Source organism: Chanodichthys erythropterus, chromosome 7 (genome assembly GCF_024489055.1).
Source record: "Chanodichthys erythropterus isolate Z2021 chromosome 7, ASM2448905v1, whole genome shotgun sequence".
Classification (NCBI taxonomy): Eukaryota; Metazoa; Chordata; class Actinopteri; order Cypriniformes; family Xenocyprididae; genus Chanodichthys; species Chanodichthys erythropterus.
The window spans coordinates 22,026,813-22,050,090 of NC_090227.1; the positions used below are offsets into that span (position 1 = coordinate 22,026,813).

Sequence of the window (23,278 nt, forward strand, 5' to 3'; positions counted from 1 at the left end):
TGAAAATGAAAAGACGAACAAAACCGCTACACACTGAAAGAGAGGATGATATACACCGGACAAAAGAATCGAGCAAATTTAGAAAGATACCAACTTCACCAATAATTCATATGCGTTTGTTATTTTTTTAACATCAGGTTTGGCACTTTATCTGAACAAATACAGTATCTGTTCAAAAAGACTAATCGTCATACAAAACTGTATTCAACATCTCCTGAACATAACTTTGTAGAATATAATATTTGATAGAGAGCATACGGTAGGTAAACACTTTTGTACGTACTTGTAGTTTAAAATGAACATTCCAACAGATGTTTTACACACATGCACAAAAACAAACACAACCGTCTTGCGTTGCGATATCCCTCCCGCTCTTTTTTTCTCCCCATCGTTTCTTTACGATACTTCCTCGGCTGACCGCGTGTCTGATTTGAGACGTACAAACTCTTTGGCCACTTCGTCGTTGGTCCTTTGCGAGAGTATTCTCATGATGGTCAGACCGGTTTCGTCCATTGTTACGCTCCTGGCGAGTGGATAACAGGCATTCAGGCTGCCCTTTTCAGCCAGTTCTCTGAGCTGCAGGATCGTCATACCGATGATTCGGTCCTCTCGGGCAAAGCAGTAGTCCTTCACGGAGATGTGAAGCTCATAGGCCTCTGGGCCATGTTCGTTACTCAGCACACTGGATGGAAAAGGTACAAAAACATAATTTATATTAATACACATTAATGTATTAAGCACACGTTCCAGGTGTTTTCACTGTTATATGGTTGGTGACGCTATTCTGTTGGCTGTTCACAGAGCTCTGTATCCAAGCACATTAATAGAGAGGCGAAGGGAAGGAAAAGATGTGATAGAAAAAAGGGTACAAGCAATAGGGATAACCGCACCCTGGAGAGGATTGTGAAACAAAACCCATTCAAAAATGTGGGGGGGGATTCACAAAGAGTGGACTGCAGCTGGAGTCAGTGCTTCAAGAACCACTACGCACAGACGTATGCAAGACATGGGATTCAGCTGTCGCATTCCTTGTGTCAAGCCACTCTTGAACAACAGACAGCGTCAGAAGTGTCTAAAGACAAAAAGGACTGGACAGCTGCTGAGTGGTCCAAAGTTATGTTCTCTGATGAAAGTAAATTTTTAAAATTTTTCATTTCCCAACAGGACTTGGCACCTGCACACAGTGCCAAAGCTACCAGTACATGGTTTAAGGACCATGGTATCCCTGTTCTTAATTGGCCAGCAAAAAAAAAAAAAAAATCTATGGGGTATTGTGAAGAGGAAGATGCAATATGCCAGACCCAACAGTGCAGAAGAGCTTAAGGCCACTATCAGAGCAACCTGGGCTTTCATAACACCTGAGCAGTGCCACAGACTGATCGACTCCATGCCACACTGCATTGCTGCAGTAATTCAGGCAAAAGGAGCCCCAAATAAGTATTGAGTGCTGTACATGCTCATACTTTTCAGTTGGCCAAGATTTCTAAAAATCCTTTCTTTGTATTGGTCTTAAGTAATATTCTAATTTTCTCAGGTACTGAATTTGAGATTTTCCTTCACTTTTTGAATGGAATTAGTGAAATAAATCAACTTTTTGATGATATTCTAATTATATGACCAGCACCTGTATATGCAATAATATTGAACCATTTGTGTGTGATGCAATTTTTGCTATTCGCAATCCAGAAGAGCGAGATCTCTCATGCAGAGCCACAGTGCGCACGACACGAAAGTCCCTGTTTAATGCTCGAGAACTAAACGTTCAAACGTCTGAATACACTTTAGGCCTGTGGTTAACTCATTTTATTTATTATACTGTATTTCGATTTTGGCTTCCAAGAATTATAAAAAGAAGATATCTGAGGTAAAACTATTAAAAACTAGCCACATTCCATCTAGAGCAACTTCCTTCCCTTCACAGCAGTGCACATTCGTTCCTCCCTAAAAGCTCAAACTTAACATGAACATCAGCACAATTGGTGATTGTTGTAAAATGCAGTCTCTACTGTTACTGCTATTAAAACCACTCTACTGTCTACTGCTGTCTCTGTTGTTTCTTTTGTCTACTGCTATTAAAAGCACAATAATTCACACAAGAGATGCTGTTTCCATCTTCAAGGCGGCTTTCTGTGTGTGCACTCCAAAACAGACCACAACTAGACATGCAAATTATACTTTAGGCTTCGTGTGTGCATCTAAATGATCAAATACACACAAACATATCAAAATAACTGGCGTGGAGACTATTCACTTAAACACAGTTTATGTCTTAAATGGGCGTACCGGAATACTGTAGAACCAGATAAGCAGTATCGGTAATAGTAGTAATACACTGCCATCCGCCATGCATTACACTGAAAGGTAGACATGAACATCTTGGATGGCATGGGGGTGAGTAAATTATCAGGAAATTTTCATTAAGAAGTGAACTAATCCTTTAAGAATACCAATCCCTTTATAGAACTGTGCAAGCTTTGGGGGTGTTGATGGACTCCATTTACTCCATCTGTGTTTTGATCATCATTGTGAATCCGATCCAGACAAAGACTTTGACAAAATGTGATTTTCCCTTTTTGAGCTTTTTGCTCAATTTTTTTTTTTCTGAAATTTTTTCTTTTTAATGAAACTTATCCAACATTCAAATGGTGATAAAAAAAGAATGCATAAAGCTAAAATAAAACTTTTGTTCAAAAGCAGAGGTTCTGTTCTTTCTTTTGATATATTGCTTTTAAAAAACACTGGTGGTGAAAGAGTTAAGACAGTATTGGCTATGATTAAAAAAAAATTCTAGACTAAGACGCTCTTCTCTGCTCATTAGCCTTCATATACAGTATATAGTGTTTCTCATCTTGAGTAAAGAAAACTACTTATTCAAACAAACAGTTCTTTATACCATTGCATTGCAAATGAGCAGAGACACTAAAAAATGTGTTCTAAATGTGTGGGGCGTACAAGAAGCTGAGCTCGAGAGGTGGCCGTCAAAAGAGCTCACTGCTCACTTTTTATTTAAATTATGTGCTGATCTACTTTTCTTTCTTATATTATATATATATATCTTATTATATTTTTCAATGTTTCAACAGCAACACAAACACTGTGTCTACACTGGACGCGACAAAGCAACCGTTGCAAATCCATTTGTCCTTTGTGTCAGAGGTAGCGTGAGTGCTTGGAGTATCCCATAAATAGAACAGAATCAGTTTACTGTCGGGGATTTGTTGTGTTGCATCGCACTGCATCCATTGTAAACAGAATCACTGATTATAACGTGTTTTATTGTCTTCTGTCATGTTGCATCCCTCAAGGTAGGTATGGACACGGTGAAACATGAAACAATTGCAGATGTTTTCCATTGCAGGTTTTCAATTTCAATTAAAAAATTATATATATATATATATATATATATATATATATATATATATATATATATATATATATATATATATATATATATATAAGGGAGGAGGTGTGGCATGACCAAAAATGTTTGAGAACCACTGCTCTAAAAGGTGAGGATCCAATGGAGTTATGATGATTAGTCACAAGCTTTTTTTAACACGGTTCAGTGGTTAAATATTTGCAAAACCCACAGACTATTATTTCTCCTCATTGTAATTGCCCTACCCCCACCCCCACAAGCCTAATTCCTATGCATAAATCCAGCCCTGCACATAATGCATTTACAGTGGAAGTCATTGTAAGCCATTGTAATGGCTTACACATGGAACAAGACATTAAATCAAAATAAACATTAATATGAAAATGAAAATTTATAAAAAAAAAAAAAAAAAAAAAGAAAATGTAGGACATAAACATACAGTTTTTTCATTCATTAACAGTTAACTTCATTAGTTAAAATGAACTATCAATGAAAAACACTTTTACAGTATTTATTAATCAATATCAATTTCAACATTCACTAATATATGCATATTTTATTAACCTTTGTAAATGTTAGTTAATAAAAATGTTCATGTTCAAGTTCAGTGCATAAACTTTTAATAACAGATGCAACTTTAGATCTTAAAAATGTATTAGCAAATGTTGAGGTGAATATTAACTACGATTAACCAATCATGCAGATGTATTGTTGTAATGTTGTTGTAACATTAACAAACGAAACCTTATTGTAAAGTGTTACCAAATAATCAAAATCTGTTAACATTAGGTAATTCACTCTGAACTAACATGAACAAACATATTTTTATTAAATAACATCAAGAAAGTTTATGGTCAGTTCATCAGGGTCAGTGCAGCTTGTTGAATCATCAAGGTTCAATGAAAACTCATTTTAACCCCATCTATAATTGACCACTTTTGCTTGTGGATCATATTCATGGCTAATTGTGAATAGTGCATCTCTACAGTGACATGACAAAACCTTTACAGGATGCTTCATTCATGTTACATAATTTACTGAAAGTCTGAGGTGACTGTCAATATCAGCCAGCACAACATAAACAAAAAAAGTTTGTCCAATACATGAATGTAAATGCAATGTCTTCTATACAGGTATGTCTTGGATCTGATAAAGCACAATGAGTCTAAAGCACCCTTGACAGCAGTGCACCGCAACCTGGTCAGCCTGTTTTATAAGCTTAATGTTTCACATCTATCAGAAACAGAAATCACATTGACAGTGTGAAAAGTGCCACACAGGAGCTCTTTTATGATTCTACACAAAAATGGCTTAAGACTCCATTAAGCTAAAAGGCCCTTAATATCCAAAGGTGGTCTTTGATTTGATGTTTTTTTTTTACGTGCGCTCTAAGTGAGAGGTTAATTCAGCGTGTCTGAGTTTGTGCCGGGATCCATCATATTTTACTCATCGGCTTTGAATGCCATTGATACACCAAATGCAGGTCTTTTTGTTGAGCCAACTGTTCTGGAAAGCCTTTCTTAATTAATTATCTTTTCTTCCACAAGGATCTTTAAGGCCTAAAATGAGACTGTCAGAGGTAAATCTTCATGTGAACAGTTGATTTCAGTGCTGTTATTCAAGTGCATTTGTGCAGCTTAAAGCCGATAAGTCAATGCCACCGATAGAAAACCAGGAAGAAGACGAGACAATTGCTGATGTATAATGCTCTATTTACAGTCAGACATGATTCAAGCCAAAGGGTCCAATAACAGGAGGGTTACCAAGATAAAGTGAAAAGTATTTGGCTGGTCCATGAGCTCCATATAAAATACAACAGCTTTTATTTGGGTGCTTTCACACTGGAAGTTTCGTTTGAAACAGGGCACGGTTCGCATTAAAGGGTTAGTTCACCCAAAAATGTCATTAATTACTCGCCCTCATGTTGTTCCAAACCCGTAAGACCTCATCTTTTTTGATGAAATCCTAGCATTTCTGAACCACACATAGGCAGCAACGTTATTGCAGTTTACGTCAGAACGCCGGCTCATTATCGGCCAGCTCCAGCTCGCACATATGCGTGGTGCTGCTCAGTACAGTGTCGGCCAATACAGAGCCAGTGTTCGTACACAAACACAGAAGGACTGCACTGCGTTCACTACGTCAACTGCATCTGGTGCATTCTGAGAGCAAAATTACGTGACTAGATCAATAAAGAAATTTGTTCTCTTGTTAACAATTTTGTGCTCTAAAAGTAATTTATTTATTGGTGATGGTAGGGCACATTAGTCATGTACACAACATATAGTAGGCTAAATGATAGTTCATAAGTGGTCAAACATGTAGAGCACACATTTAAACCATTAAAAATATGTAGCAAAAGAGGTTACCTTTGTTGAATTAATTTATTAGTGGGAGCCTGTATCTTTGATTTGTTAAGCAATCCAGAATGCACTAAACACACCATCTCATTATAGAGAAAAATAACAAATGAATAAAAATATATTCATAAGCTGACCAATAAATAAATAAGTGAACTAGGCGAGTATATAATTCAGCAGCAAAAATTATTCTAGCCTAAAAACTTTGCACAGTAATTTTATAAATCCAAATGTTAATAAAAAGTTTAAAATTACTATTTGTATTCTTATGAAATTAAAAAAAAAAAACGATTTATATTAGATTATATGTAAATAACTATATGTATTTATATTAATGTAACATTAAAAGACGCTTATTTTAAATGTATTGTGCAGCTTTTTAATGGGGCAACAAGAAATGATAGAAACGACAGAACAGAATAGGCTATTAATAATCTTTCAGTGTGCAAAACCATGATAATATGAAATGCTTCAAAACAACAGCAAAAAAAAAAAAAAAAAAAAAAGGTGCAGAATGATGCGCTTGAAGCAATATAGAGTCAGAGTGCGCAGTTGTGCTGCACATTGAAAAGTTCACGGGACAAAAATAATCCCTGTGTATATCTGCATATAGCAGTTTATTAATCATAATGTTTCTTCTCATTTTTAAATTCCAGTTATTGTGCGTGTGACGCAAATTAATAGTCGTGTTGTGCGATCTAACAGACATCCTGTAGCCAGTATGATGACATCATTCAGAAACGGCAGCAAGATAGTGATTTTATGCAAATCCACAACCCTTTATCTACATATCAAGTATTAATAATGGGAATATATCATATTGGAGAGTTTTACCGTGCTGACTGTCGTTACCGAACGCGACGCGCTGTTTGAGTGCTGAACGGTATATAAGAGCGCAATTATCAGATGGTAATTTATATATCGCGACAAACCTAATTTCTGTTTCATTCTGAGACTGTGGCGGGACAAATTAGAATGTGGCCGGCAGCCACAGTCTAGTCAATGTATGGGAAACACTGTTGTTTCATAACATTAGGATTGAACCACTGCACACTGTAAAATCTTTAGAGTTAAATCAACTCTGCTCAGAGTACATATGGTCCCTCTCTAAATAGTGTTAAAATAACACTGAAGCAGAGTTCAAGTTAATGAGATAATTAAGCAATTAATAAGGCTGTGACTGAAGTCAGTTGTAGTTCTTGTGTTTCTCTTTTCTTCAGTGATTCTGCTTGTTAACAGCAGGTGTTCATCACTAATGCACAATCATCACTTAATTAATTGTTTATTATCTCATAAACTTTAACTCTGATTCAGTGTTATTTTAACACTATTTAGAGAGGGACCATATGTACTCTAAGCAGAGTTGATTTAACTCTGGAGATTTTGCTGTGCAGTCACACCATTTTAATGATGTCTTTGCTACCTATCTGCCTATGTGTGGTTCAGAAACCTTCGGATTTCATCAAAAATATCTTAATTTGTATTCCAAAGATGAACAAGGGTCTTACAGGTTTGGGACGACATGAGGGTGAGTAATTAATGACAGAAATTTCATTTTTGGGTGAACTAACCCTTTAGATTGTTAACCCTAAAAACCCTAAACATTGTTAATGTGAAAGCTGTCACACAGACCCAAGAGTGCACCGAGGTACCGAACCTGAGACTACCTGTAGAAGGTGGTCTGAGTGCGGTTGCACTGTAACTGGGCATGATTCATGTGACTGTGAAAGCAACTCGGACTCGATGCGCACTTGTTCAGGAAGTAAAGTAACATGCGCTTACGTTTTAGCTGATTACGACATCACTCATTCAACAACGCATGTAGAGGATGACAGTGGTTTAGATTTACGAGCGAAAGTGAGCATGCAGTGTAATTACGCTTAGTGTGTGCAATCAGAATGGCAAATAAATGGCTTGTAATCCACTGTCTCCTTAAAAGAGTCAATTTGCAAGCAGCAGAAAGCTGCCTTCATGCGATGCACATACAGTAAACCTAAGTGTCGTTTACTCTGCTGCTCTGCTTCTGTTTTCTATAATGCACAGTGTACATTTGTGATGATGTAAGATGCATGCAAATGCACCAGGGTTCGACAGAATCAAGTTGAGTGTGAAACTAGACCAACGCTGCGAGGGGCGCCAGGAACAATCGCGCTCGGACTTGGACTGCAGCAAGCGTGCCCAATAAGGCTACTGAGTCTTATGTGATCTTTCAAATGTAAGATTCATTTCTTTCTGTAAAACTTCAGGACAAAATGACTAGAGAAAAATGTGATTACTGAGGGAATAATAGTGATCACATATCAAATTTATCCACTTACTAGTAGCTGGAAAGTCATTTTCAGTAATATAACCCTGTGGAATATATCTTAAAAATCAGTTCTATGATGGTATGATGGTAATACCATGGTACTTTGATATAAGCTATTGTCAAAAGTTCGGGGTCAGTAAGAAAGAGTAAGAAAGAAATTAATATTTCTATTCAGCAAGGATGCACTAAAATAATCAAAAATGACAGTATATTATTAAAGACATTTAAAACTTTCTATTCATAATAATAAAAAAAAAAAGTATCATAGTTTCCACAAGAGTGTTAAAGGTGAAGCATGGAAGATTTTTTATTTTTTTTAATGTTAAAATACCCAGTTTATTGTTCATTGACTACTATTAGTATACCATTCATGGGTTTATGTCCCTCAAAGGTATAAACAATGACCTCCTCAGCCACCATTAAAACACTGAAAACGGTTTAATCAGATCTGTCAATCTCTTTCCAGCTCAACTTATAGCGAGAGTTTAGGGTGTGGCTACTGTAGCAGGCAGGCGGAGCCAAAGGATGATTAGCCATTATGGGACCATGACTTGTCACATGGGAGAAGACAATTCAGCTTTGATTACAGAAGTGCAAGCCAAAATTCACTGAATTTAGAAAGATTAATCAAGTCATTAACACATTTAAGTGAATGGAACATTACGACGCAATGAGCTTCAGTACCATAAAGCATCATCATACACCTGTTCAGAAGAACAAATGTACCAGTTTAAAATGTTTACTTTGGTGTGTCCAGTGCATAGGTAGAGAATGAGAAATGTCCATGCTAGTCTCAGATAGTTTCTATTCACAACTTGTTTTTGCAGAGTTGAGCAATGTAGCCAATCAAAAAACATATATGGTAATTTCTTGAACACAATGACCAATCAGAGGTATTTAAGTTAGCGCTGAACAAAGACTCTGGCGTTTTGAGTGGATTCTGAGTTCTGCACGCTCGCAAATCCTCTCGTTATTATAAACAATTGTGTAAATAAGAGATTCATTGTTTAGTCAGCTTCATTGATTATAACAGAACTTTGTGAGATTGCGATGAACTAAGATGAGCGACAGTTTTTAGTGATTATAAAGGGGGCGCTCTTTGGGTGCTTTCTGCCATACCAAGTTACGAATTCCATTCACTTTCATGTCTCTTTGTGCTTGAATGGACACACACACAAAATGCCTGTCTCAGTGAGTATCCTTGTAAACACAGTCGCTTATGGCTTACGTGAACGTAAACAATTGAGAAAGAAAATGGATGCATATCATTATACTGGATCCGTGCATGCAGTCTTAAAGTGACAGCAGCCTAATATTCCTGCTGCTGTCTGCGTAATTAATGTTAATCAATCAAAAAAAAAAAAAAAAAAAATCATTTTTGTAGCTTTAACAAAGATTAATTATATTTAATTTATACAGTGAAGACTATGCAGTGTACCGGAATATTGGTAGACTACTGTGAATACTGTTTATTTAATTTGTATCTTTGTTCTTTTGTATTTATCTGTGCTTGTAATTTGTTTATTATTTTCTTTGCAGATTCACTCCCCTAGAAAATCACAACAATCATTCAAGAATGATTCATTCTTTCCAAATAGAGTTAGTCAAATTGTTTTCATATCGCAATATACAGTATATCGCAGAAGAAAAATTATCGCAATGTCAGTTTTTTCAAATACTATGCAGCTCTAATTTATCGGGAGCGTTTATGCTCAAAATGTGGACGTTTCTCATCTTTCCAACTGAATTTCTGTATCAAAAATATCTTAATTTGTGTTCCAAAGATGAATGAAGGTCTTACGGGGGTGGAACGACATGAGGGTGAGTAATTAATGACAGAATTTTACATTTTTGGGTGAACTAACCTTTTAAATAGTTCTAAAACTTAAGTCATGCTCCTTAGCTCTCCTCATCAACTGCGTAATGCTGGCTGTATTGCTTTTCCTGTTGATAGTGTTTCCTTGGAGTTACACAGTAAAATAAAAATCTTGGACTAATCTTTGATGCCAGCCTGTCATTTGAGCCTTTTGTGCAGAACACCTTTAAGACCTCCCTTGAATAATAAGAAATGTTTCTTGAGCAGCAAAATCGGCATCTTAGAATGATTACTGAAGAATCATTTGACACTGAAATCAAGAGTAATGATGCTGAAAATTCAGCTTTGCATCACATGAATAAATTACATTTTAAAATATATTCAAATAGAAAACAGTTATTTTAAATTGTAATAATATTTCACAATATTATTGTTTTTACTGTATTTTTGATCAAATAAATGCTGCCTTGGTGAGCAGAAGAGACTTCTTTCAAAAGCAATTAAAAAAAATCTTACTGACCCCAAACTTTTGAACACTAGTGTGTGATACTGAACAAGGGCAGGGCTTATTATACCATATTTTGGTACATAAAAAAAAAAAAAAAGAGATATTACCATGGTTCCATCTCCACAAACATCATAATTTTGAAATATTTTTGTACACACCAACTGTTACGAGTATAAACTATAGAAAAGTTCCATTCCTGTATGAAATGAATACTCACTACTGGAATGTTTCATTGTATTTTGGAGACCAGTTGTTATTCTTGGTTTTGGTGCTAAACTTGCGTTTCTTGTCAGCCAAGTGTGGGCCGATGGCATTGATCTCCACGAAGGGGCGAAACATGGCATTGGTCTGCCAGTTGATATTGTTCACACCCACAACTGCAGAGAAGAAGAAAATGGTCTTGAGTTAGATCATCAAACACTATAGTGGTAAATAAGACATTAAAGTCACCATGAAATGAAAATGGACAATTCTTATTTTTTTATAAAACATTGCATTCTTTATTATAAGTGATTTATCTGTGCACATCTTTTTTTTTTTTTTTTTTTAATTCATGTACCTCATGATCTCTAATCAAAATAACTTCCCCTCCCACTTGCAGCGACATCTCTTCTCTGATGACGTTTATTGGCGTGAGGGTTGGACAACCTGTCACTCACATGAGGTCAACTAATTGCAAATCACAACCATCCAATCAGTTCTTCATGAACAAAATCAAGTCCCGTCCTACATTTGTTCTCGTTTCAGAAGCCGTTTCAGATATACATCATAATAGGGAAGAAAAGACATCACAACATCTGTTTCATGCCGACTTTAAACTCTCTAATATGTTTTACTAGAATTCAGTATTCAGATCTGGGACTGTGTGAAAGTAAACTAAACCTAAACTTGACTACCAGAGCATTTTTTCTAGACTCGCTCTAAGATTGCAATGAGAAAACCCAACATGGAACATCCAGACCTCCTTTGTAAAATAGATGCAGTGTTATAAAACATAATTATCTGATCAGATGAGGCATGTTGGAAGCTTTTGTGAAATTGCAGACAATTGCATAACAAAATGTCACAGGTTTTGATTACAAAACGTTTTTGTTTTGTTTTTTAATGCATTTTTATTTATTTTGTATTATTTTTTTAATGCAATGGGTAGTTAGCTAGTCTGCTTTATTACGTTGTGCTTTCGGGTCAATAATGGAGTCTCGCAGTCCAAACACTTTATCAGTGAAATTACACAAAGTGATTAAATGAATACAGAGTCTGTGCCAAAGAGAAACATGTGAATTAGAATAATTTAGGCCTCAGAGTATCTTAATCATGAATCAATCACTATGTGTGTGTTACCTTTGACGCTGACTTTGTGCTCTCCAGTACCGGGGTGTGAGATCAGGTCCACCTGGATGGCGACCTCCCCAATGGATCCAGACGTGGACTGACCTGGAATCAGTTTTGAGTCACATAAGAGCATGCGTAACACACTGACCCACACATCAAATATACAATAAAACCATACATATCAATGATCAATTATTATGTATAATAAAGCATATTTTGTATACACTGTGTTCCAAATTATTATCCAAGTGAAATATCAGTAGGATTTCAGCACAATAAACATTGGAATTTTAGTTTTTCAAACAAAGTATTGTATTTCTCATAGCATTTTTAGATAGCTGGTATCAATCTCAGACAGGTTTGATCAGTAGTTTGCCACATCTTCTTAGCTAAATGGAAAACCTACTTAGTTGTTCCACTTATTAAGTAAGTCACAGTTCTCATGTAATATGGGGAGGAAGAGATTCTCTGAAGATGAAAAGCATGAAATGGTGCAATGTCTTGCAAAAGGCATGAAAACAACTAATATTTATAGTGAGTGATTTAGTGCACAGAAGAATTCGGTCAGATAAAGGCTTATTCAGGAAAATTTCAGTCAAACAAATTAACTGTATTAAAAAGGCAGCTATAAAAATGCCACTGTTTAGCAGCAAAAAGGCATTTGAAGCTGCTGGAGTCCCAAGAACCTCTCCATGCAGGCTGGCAGTTGTGCATAAAGTTGCTTTTCTACCACCCCTAACCAAAGCTCACAAAGAGAAACATTTAAAAACTTAAACTCTATCCTTACTGGAGTAGATTCAGACAGATCGCTCCTGAATGGGAGAATAACTTAGCAGTAATTGGTGTGTTCTGTATCTTTGCATTTTTCCATCAAAGTTTGCAGCAAACAGAGAAACTGTCAAGGCTATGTTTGCCCAAACTAATTCAAGAACACATGACATATGTCAGCTAAATGAACGGCTACAGAATGACCTACAGCGTCCATGGCAGACATCAACAATCGATCAAGATTGGATTAACCTTGCCTCTGCTTTAATTTGCTCTCTGACCTCGTAACAAACACTGTTTCATAAAGAGTCTCTTTGGCAGATGCCTGAAGGGCCTCTGGATTTATTTTACAGGTCACAATTAGATAAGGAAATTTAAAAGACTTTTACAATAAGGCTACAAATGATAAACTATGAAAAATGCCAGAATTTTGAAGAATCATGAAGAATCTAATTTTCATTAATCTTCTGAGAGTTCCAGAACTTTTTCCATTAAATTATGAATCTTTTACAATGTGAATCAGCTATATAAAATCTTATTATAATGGACCTCATGGAGAAAACTTAAATAATAATAATAATAATAATAATAAATATAGCTGCAAGCAGCAATTACGGGGCCAAGCAAGAAGCGGCACAACAAGCCAGCCAACATGGCTGGGAGCATTAGACCAACTGCAACAGTGAGCAATTAAAGACCTATTAAGATCATTTAAGGCAAAAGTGTTGGAAAATTATATATACAGTCAATAATAAAGATTTACTGGTTTATCACTTTTGACCAATAGGTGGCGCTGAGACCAAATGAATGTGGTATGGTCAGAGTGAGGTGAGAATGACACTCACTAAGGATATGACTCCCGTAAAAATAAGTCAACCAGATCAAAAGTTATAGGCATATGAAAAAAACAAAAAACAAAAACAAAAGAAACACTAGGTGGTGCTGGTTTGGAACTACTCAGACTCCTTCAGGGCCTTGTGTTGATGACCCATACAGAGTTTCGTAACGATACGCTAATGTGTTCATAAAATACAACATTTTAAAACAAAATTCAAAATGGCCAACATGGGAAAATTGGATATCATTTGACTAGGCATGATGCCTTGAATCGAAAAAAAACAACTTTATGATTTTTGGACAAACCTTTCTGAAGCTATAAGAAAAAATAATGGCGTGTTGCGTGTTATTTGAGAATGGTTGAGTTTATCAAAAAGCTTTTGATAACTTTTTGCCACAATGGACTGAAGATGATCTGATTTGATTTTCATGAAAATCAAATTAAGCGTCTGGGACGAGTTTGAAAAAGCAGGTTTGTCGCAAAAATCAACATGGCGGACAAACCATAAGTTGAAACCTAGCATGTTTGGTGTTGTTGGACTCAGGGATTCAGGATTCTAAGGTCATGACTCTTTTGAAAATAAGATGACCACACCCATAGTGGTAAGCATTTGAATTTTGATTTTACCACTAGATGGTGCTGGTGTGAAACTTCTCAGGCTCATTCAGGCCATCGTGCTGATGACCCATACAGAGTTTTGTGACGATATACTAATGCATTCATAAAATACAGCATTTTAGCACAAAATTCAAAATGGCCAACGGCCAAAATGGCTGATATGGTAATAATGGTTATCATTCGACTCAGCATGATTCCCTGAATCCGACATGACCAGATTTATGATTTTTGTACAAACCATTCAGAAGTTATTAGCAAAAATAGCCATTTTTCATATCTCCGGACCAGTAGGAGCCACTGCACCGAAACGCTGTATGTTGCCTCAGGTCATGCTTGAGATGACATGTACCAAGTTTGGTCTGAATACAATAAAGTGTTGCGGAGATATAGCCTCAAGTCTGATTTGGCAAACTTTTCGTTGAATTAATTTGTGCCATTTTCGAGAATGGATTGTTATATCAAAAAGCTTTTGCTAACTTTTTGTCGGCATGGTCTCAAGATGATCTGGTAAAATTTTTGTGAAAATTGGAGCAACGGCCTAGGAGGAGTTCGAAAAAGTAGGTTCATGACGTCATATAGAGCAATTGAATCGGAGGGGAAAAGAATTTTGTTTCTAGCCCTTGCGGTTCAAAAGTTATTAGCATAAACAGATGTGAAAATTTGGACAGCTGGTGGTGCTAGAGGGATTGAGTTAGAGGCTCCAAATTGGCTGTGGACACAGTTCAGACTGTCCTCTAACTGTGTGTCAAATTTTTAGCATATGGTTCTATGGGATGCCATAGACTCCCAGAGCAGAAGAATAATAATAAAAAAGTAACGATTTCAATAGGTGCCTACGCACATTCTGTGCTTGGCCCCTAATAAATGTATGATGTTGTTGTATGACCAATTTAAAATCAAAACACTCTCTCCTCTGGTCAAACTGAAAAAAAAAAAAAAATCCTGTCCAGAATCATTCACATTGACTCTGAACTTTAGTGACAGGGTCTCCTACCTCCGCCGGACCCCACAGGACACATTTTCACAGGTCTTTTCACAGACAAAGAAAACAAACTTGTCTCTGGAGGGATTTTAAAGATAGTTCAGAAAGGAGTGAGAAGAAACTGGGAACTGCGGGAGATTTTCCCTCGAATCATGGAAAGTGAATTGATTACTTCCAAAGTTAGAAGCTAGGAGTCAGAGGTCACAAAAAAAAAAGGAAAAAAAGGAAGCTCTTATTAAATTTTGTTGATATTTCTGGATATAACCAAGATAGAGTTAGACTTTGAATTTCTGGAGATGAGCATATTATTTAAATCAAGATAAAAATAAGCTACTTTACATTTCTCAGTTGTTTTGCACATCATTACATCTACACTGCATTGAAATACACAATGACATACTTAGGCATTTACTACTAGATATCTATAAACAACAAGGATGATAGTTACGCTAGTCTAGCTGTATAATACTGTTAGATTCAGTTTTTAACCCAGTTTAAATGTGCAAAAAAAAAAAAAAAAAAATTGTAAGTGCAACCCAGTGTGTCTGCTGTGTAAAATCCACAGAGATTCTCCTGCTGAACAAAAAAGAGCCCCGGATATCCATCACCTGCTCCGACAAAAAACAAACAAGCAAACTAAAAAACCTAACTACAATGATGAATAACTCCAAACATAAAGTTTGATGAATTATAAACAGGGGATAGGGAAGTAAATACATCCTCACCTCAACACACATGCACACAAAACTGTGTATTAAAGAAATCACATTCTGTCTACAGTCTTTGCCTCAGGAGCTCCGAAAGAAAGTGAGACAGGAAGTGAAACTGTGTTTGTACTCTTTACTGTATACAGCACAATATATACTGTATGCCAGTGGTCCCCTTTCGAGGGAACTCTGGCTGCGCCAATGACACGCCTCTGCGTGATTGCGTCTGTATCACGTGTGTCAACTAGTCCAATGGCGAGAGTAAACATCACAGGTGGATGACATCACAACCAGGAAAACATAAAAGCACATCCATAATAGCCGGCGTTAGCTTCTGTGCTTCAGCAAGCGTTCTGTGTCATACTGTTTGTCTTATTTATTGCTGTCTGTCCCGATCTAGCACAGCACAGTCACAGTATTTGTAAGAATGGCGAATAAACAAACATTCAAGCAGTGTGTTCCTCCCTGCCCTTGCTTCTTAACAGGTGGGGATACACATGACTTGCCCTGTCAGACCTTTGAGGGGGCTGACTGTGAGCATTGTGAGAGGCTGCTGCTTCACACACTCTGCTCCCACCTGTCACTCTTTGAGGAGGGTGTTCAGGTTAGTGTTCCTCACGGTTCTGGCCCCGCTCTGCGGCTTCTTCTGCCCAGGGGAAGAGCCAGGTGCTTCATTTATCTGACTCTGAGGGGTTAGATATTATGAGCATAGAGAAGGAATCACCAACTCTTCCCCAGTGTATGAGGAGCTGGTGGAGGTGATTACTCGTGCTGTGTCTAAGTTAAATATTGATTGGCCAGCTGAGAAACAAGGCGCTCGTCCAAAAAGCAAACTAGATGAGCGCTTTTCGTCATCAAGCACTACACCTCCACCATGGGGCCTTCCCTTTTTCCCAGATTTACAAAGTGAAATATCTAGATCATGAAATAAAATGTTCTCATCATGTGTTTTCAGCCCCCAAGTGCAAATATATTCAGATATAAGAGGGTTGAAAGAGAACGGTTATGAGTCGATGCCTAGGATTGAGCAGACACTTGCGAGCTATCTGTCACCTAGCTCAGCATTGTTCCTAAAGGCCCCAACGATTCCTACTAAGCCTCTAAAACCTACATCAACACTAGTGGGTAAACGTATATGCCGGTAGGTCAGGCTGGTGCGTGTCTACATACCATGTCTATTTTGCAGGCATACCGACCTGCTGAGGAATTTGGATGATGGCGAGGGGGTGGGGCCTGAAGCGGTTCGGGGCACAGATTTGTCACTCAGGGCCACAAAGGAGACCGCTAGAGCTATTGGGCAGTCTATGGCAGCCCTAGTGACCACTGAGAGGCATCTCTGACTGAACCTCTCAGATATTAAGGAGAAAGAAACATCTTTTCTTCTTGACTCTCCAATTTTGCTGCTCTTTGGTGATGCAGTAAATAATGTTGATGAGAGGTTCCAGGAAAGTAAAAAACAGGAGGAAGTTTCCAAGTGGTATCTCCCTCGACATCCCCAACCCTATGGGCTGCTGGGCATGAGCAGCCCCAGCTGTATAGCTCCTCACAATGGGCTCAACAAAAAAGAGAGTGTCACCTCAAAAACCATAGGGCACAGGACGACACTCTCATCCGAAGCCTCCTAAGCAGGAGATGGATCTGAGAAACGTTCTTCTTCTTGCGAAGGCGGCTTTGGCTAAAAAGAAGTCCTGATGCCATCAGTGTCAGACTTCTGAGGGCAGCCCACTCCAAAGAGGAGTGGTGTACACCTCATTATATGGTGCCGCGGCACTTCGGTGCTCTCAGGGGGCCGTTCTGCCAACCTCCATATGGATATCTATAATGGGTCTGATGGCAGCTACGTCCAATGTGATACCTTTCAGTCTGCTGTACATGAGACCCTTGCAGTGGTGGCTCAGGACCAAAGGGTTTTCCCCAAGGGGCAACCCACTTCATATGATCAAGATCATGCGCTGGCTTCTGTGCGCCTTAGTTATATTGAAAACCTTGGTTCCTGTCCCAGGATCCTGTGTAAGGAGTTCATTGTCATCGCGTCATGCTCATGATAGATGCTTTTGATAGATGGGGAACGTGGAAAGTGGCACATAAATTGCCTGGAGATGATGGCTGTTTTCATTGCATTGAAGCACTTCCTCCCAGACCTAAGAGGCCATCATGTGCTTGTTCAAACAGACAACACAGTGGTGGTCTCTTACATAAATAACCAGGGGGGGGGTCTGCATTTGTGTCCACTATGCAAACTGGCACACCAGATCCTTCTGTGGTCCCTAGGGAAACTGCTCTCTCTGAGAGTGGTATTCATCCCGGGGTACCAGAATGTAGGAGCAGACATCCTGTCGAGACAGGGGCTGAGGCCTAGCCTGACTACGTCAGACTTCCTACTTCCGCTCAATTTCATTTCGCTTCTGTACTCAGTCTGATACAGCGTCAGAGCTTTCTGTTTGCCACCGGTCTGAAAACAGCCGGGCCAATCAACGAACAGAGGGCGGGCTGAGAGCCGTGACGTAGATGCTAAGTGCCTAGTTTTACATTGTAGGTTAGAGAAATCGAAAACCGAAACGACCGCGGAAATGGGAAACGAGACACGGGATGCAATTCGCTCTGTTATGGAGAACATTCAACTCTTTTTCAAACTGAAGCCAGAACAAGAAGAGTGTTTGATAAACATTTGTTTTATCATGCGTTTACAACAGGTTTACAGTGGAAGTTCAATCATAGATTTGAGTTCGATGCATGATGTCTGTACTTCGATGCGGCTGTACAGGCACATAACATACGTCATAACTAAATGTATCTGATTGGCTTACGGGTAACCAATGATTTTAAACTTCAGACAAGCGCCCCCTAGCGAGAGAGAAAACACTTCTCTATTATGCCATTCCAGACTCTGTCTACGAAGCAAAGTGAAGTAGCAGAGTCTGGTATTACCAGGCTAGCTGAGGCCTGGGGAATGGAGACTTCACCCAGAGATGATGAAGCGCATATGGGAGGTTTGCAGGCAAGTGGAAGTGGATCTGTTTGTGTCTCAGGATAAGATGCACAGTCCATATTGGATCTCCATAACACAACCAGCCACCCTGGGCCTGGATGCTAGTACAAACATGGCCAAGGCTGCGTCTGTATGAGTTTCCACCTATTGCTCTGCTCCAGGGAGTTCTGGAGAAAGTCCGCTGTGTTGGAATAAGCCTCCTGCTAGTAGCACCGTACTGTCAGAGCCGAATATGGTTCTCAGACCTGGTTTCCCTCCTTGACGGCTTTCCTCTGGAGATTTCCAATCAGGGGAGACTTCTGTCTCAAGCGGGAGGCACAGTCCTTCACCCAGAGTTATGGAACCTGTGGGTTTGGCCTCTGAGTGGGCCCAACTCATAGACTCAGGTCTCTCAACTGAGGATGCTGAGACCATACTTCACTCCAGAGCTCCCTCCACAATGAAACTTTATGCCTTGAAGTAGAGTTTTCCCTTCTTGGTGCAGAATGCGACAGTTGGATCCAGTTCCATGAAACTGCCGGTCAACAGTTTCTTCAAGATCTTTTTTTACAGGGCTTTCCCATTTCACATTGGATGGTCTATCTTTGGGAAGGGACCGGTTAATAATATGTTTCCGTTGTGGCACTTTAAGGCTGAGACCTGCAATTTATTCCAGAGTTCCAGCTTGGGATCTGGCCATTGTGCTAGAAGGTCTTTCTGTGGCTCTCTTTGAGGCCCTTGATACGGTTCCAGAAAGGTTTCTAATGGTAAAAACTGTGTTCCTTCTAGCCATTTCATCTTTTAAAAGAGTATAAGATCTTCAGGCCCTGTCGGTATCCCCACGTGCCTTGAGTTTGCACCGGGGATGGTCAAGGCGTTTCTGTATCCTAAACCGCACTACATCCCCAAGGTGCTGACCAATGTACCATGGCCTATTGTTTTGCAGGCCTTCTGCCCTCCTTAGTTCGGAGATCAGGACCAGGAAAAGCTAAATCTTTTGTGTCCAGTGAGAGCACTGGATACTTAAGTCCACAGAGCTGTGGAGAAAGACCAATCAGCTATTTGTTTATTTTTGATCACCTAAAAAAGGGTATCCTGTGTCCGTACTTTCCTGAACAGACAGGCAGCAGATGGACAGTTAAAGCCATAGTCCTGCACGGGCCCTGTTTGATAAATCTGCACCCGCCCTGAACCTGCAGTTATTACCCGACAAAAACACTAACTGACCCGCACCCACATTAAATCATGAGGTAGGCTAGACAAAAGCCTAAACACGCGCAATAAAACCAACATTAGGCATTCTATGTCGCTGCATTTAATTAAACATTGTATTAAACAACACAAGTAAAATAATAAAACAAAGAATGTTTTAGTAGGCCAATTTTTTTTAACTGTAAGCTTAAAGCTAGTAAATATTTTAGCAGGTTCACTTGGCATTTAAACAAGACTGTCTCTTCTGAAACTCAGCAGTGATTACCTGGCCGCTGGTCCTCGTTGTAGCAACACTAGAAATATTCTAAAACTTTTATTCAAATTAAACTTGCACATTAGACATTAGACATACGCGAGTCCGTCATTATTGATGCGCAAACAAACTGTGTATGTGTGCTCTCGACTCACTGATTGCTATAACATCGGACTTCTGCATAAACACAGTTCAATATATTTGCGTAGTTGTCAAAATTATTGTACTAATGTGAGTGTTTTATAAGGGATGCTCACTGAAGAAGCATGTTTTGGAGGAGTTTGTGAGGATTACATTTAGTCATTTAGCAAACGCTTTTATCCAAATTGACTTACAATGAAGATCTTTGGTGTTCATGTACACATCAGCATCAGAAGCTACAAACATAGACACGATTGCTTGTTCTGACAGAGGAACTTTTTGTTCCGCAATTGCTAATGAGAGACAGATATCAGTGCCACACGCGAGTCCCAGGGGACATAAAGGAATGAGGACATTTCATTCTACCGAACTACCCGCAAGTGCTGAAATACTTCTCATACAGGTCAGTATATTTGACAAATTAAAATTGTGTGGTATTGTGTCACATGGTCTAACATTACACTATCAAACTAAACTGCATTTGAGTGTGTTGAAAGTTGTAATGTTATTCTGTAAAGTAGTTTGTTGGCTGTATGAGACTTAACAGTAAGCTAGATCAACATTACAATATCATACTGATGATATTCTAACATTTCATTGTGTTATAATGTAAGCTATATAAAATTGATTAGTCTTATGTAGCCTACATTTGCTTACCTTGTCTAATAACTGGCAAGAGTGGCGTCTCTGTCAATTCAAAGTTTGTCGCAAAGCTCTCGCCATCTCAGAAACGCCATGCTAATATTGATCCTCGTCTTATTTCTCCTTTTGTCCCAAAGTTTGCTTGCCATGGTCCATAATGTTTGAACAAAATAACAACAGCGTGCCACTATACATTATTTAGCTGTCCGCGTCTGTTGCCATGGATACTATGCAGTACAAGCGGAAACCAGGGATAACGCAGATATTACGTCATTGACAGGCGACAAGTGACAGGGAAGGGATGGGCACTATTTAATTGTGAATTTCTCTGAATTTACAAATGATTGGAAACATTTAGGATAATGTAAGTACACAATTGAATGAAATGTATAACACTGTGCAAGTGGTTTTTGGATATTTTAATATAAAAATCTTACATATTGTGCCTTTAAGTTACTGTGTAACTGAACAGAGTCATTTTAGGTTGTAAAGAATGTCTGCAAAATATGTTTGCAAAAAAGATCACTGAAGGTTTAAATCTATCTTGAATTTCTTTTGTTTAAAAAATAATAACATGCAGCTGAAAAGTAATAACACACGAATACAAATGTTTTTGTGAATAAAAAGGGGGGCTTGTAGTATTGATTCAAAGAGGAGGGGGGCCTTGGAGTAAAAAAGGTTGTGAGCCACTGCTGTATGCTACTAAAAATTAGTGTTTGAAACAGTATGCACAAATAAATGTTTCAAATAGTAGTGTGGCTGTCACATGACCTCATTTACTGTAGTTGTATGTGTAACTAAACAAGTGAAATTCATTTACTATCTTGGAAAATAATTAGTTTGCCAAACTTACTGTCTGTTGCCAGACAAATAAAATAATGATTTAAGAAAAAAGTATCGCTTCTGATTCATTGTTCACAGTGGAAATATAAAGTCACATCAAGCAAATCGGATACAGTGGCTCTGTTCCAAAACCTAGTGAGCTGCATTGCTGTTTACTGTCTACATAAGCAGCCCTAAATGACCCTAAATCTAATCAAACTGAAATAAAATTAATATCACATGAAAACAAACATAAAAATTGGAAAAGTTGTTGCAACTAAAATAAGTGCTAAAATAAGTGCTAAAATTAGCAAAAGTGAAATAAAAATAAATTAAAGCTAAATAGAAATATTAAAACCCCAAAGCTATTAAAAAATGACAAAAGCACATTACAAAATGACTAAAATGAAAATATGAAACTAATAGCTAAAATATTAATTGAAATATTAATAAATACTATAATAATATATAACTAATACTAAAATAACACTGCTTCTAAAGCAGCATGCTAAATGAAATGGAACCTAATTTGTAACTTTCTACATAGACATCATGGCCTGGTTTTTGATAGATGTAACAGGTATTTCATGCATACAGTAAACACGCATATTGCACAAAGTACACACAATGCATGCTACTATAAAATTGCATTTTGAACATATTAAGTGAGCAAAACTGTCCCACTGCATGGAACCCCCCTCCTCCTCCCTCCCTCTCTCTCTCTCTCTCTCTCTCTCTCTCTCTCGCTCTCTCCAGTCCTGACAGGGTAATATATGATCTGGTCTGCCAGGAGCACAAACATGGTCTTACCTTGAGAGGTTTGGGTGCATATATATTTCTTGATCAAGGCATCTGTGGGTTGAGTGTAAAGGCTGAGGGTGTATTTCAAGGACTTGAGATCAGGGCTCTTTTCCAGGAAGGTTTTCTTCAGACCGTTTCCACCCGCATGGAAATATTGCTGAATGAAAAAACAAAAACACTGGTTACTGAAAGTGTCAAACATGCTGCTTGTAGCTACAGATCACTCATCCACAACAGCCTTAACCTGAATAACCATCCATTCATTGAGACAGAGCTAATGATTCATATAAAAGAAAAGTTTTCAGCAGTCACTATGGGAACAAATTCAGGGATGTTCGCTGCAGGGTTACTTCTAATAAGCAGCACATTTTATGTCTTTATATACTGGAAAATACTAAACTCAACTTTTAAAGATGGAAATCATATTTAATTTATCACAAATTAGTGAACATTGGGGTGAATTTTAAATAATTTCAGTACATTGGTCCTACTGTAGTTATTGATTTGTGAAAACCTGATAATCTAATACATTTTCCAGGACTTTCAATGTTGTTCTTTAAATGTTTGAAATTTTTTTTTTTTTTAAATAATTGTTTTATATTGATTTAATTATAACCAATTTTAGGTTTCTCCCTAACAACATGTATGTTAGACCCTATACGCACTTAGCTACTGAACGCGATGCTTCCAGAAATCATAGTTCCTCTTTTTAATATTATTAATTCATCATTGTCATTAGGATATGTAGATATGTACCTGTTGTTACTAAACCTCTCATTAAAAAAACAAAACAAAACAAAAAAACAAAAAAAAACAACAACAA

At 37.9% G+C, this 23,278-nt stretch overlaps 1 protein-coding gene across 1 annotated transcript in view; it reads right to left on the minus strand.

Moving 5' to 3' along the window:
* Positions 1-344: 344 nt before the first annotated feature.
* Positions 345-23,278, minus strand: part of LOC137022900 (protein unc-13 homolog C) — a 221,991-nt gene continuing 199,057 nt past the window's right edge. The window contains exons 31-34 of the mRNA XM_067389369.1: positions 22,465-22,612; positions 11,713-11,805; positions 10,589-10,748; positions 345-682 (exon numbers count right to left, since the gene is read on the minus strand). Of these exons, the coding sequence (XP_067245470.1) occupies positions 397-682; positions 10,589-10,748; positions 11,713-11,805; positions 22,465-22,612 (687 nt within the window). The 3' untranslated portion in view covers positions 345-396. The remainder of the gene's footprint in view (positions 683-10,588; positions 10,749-11,712; positions 11,806-22,464; positions 22,613-23,278) is intronic.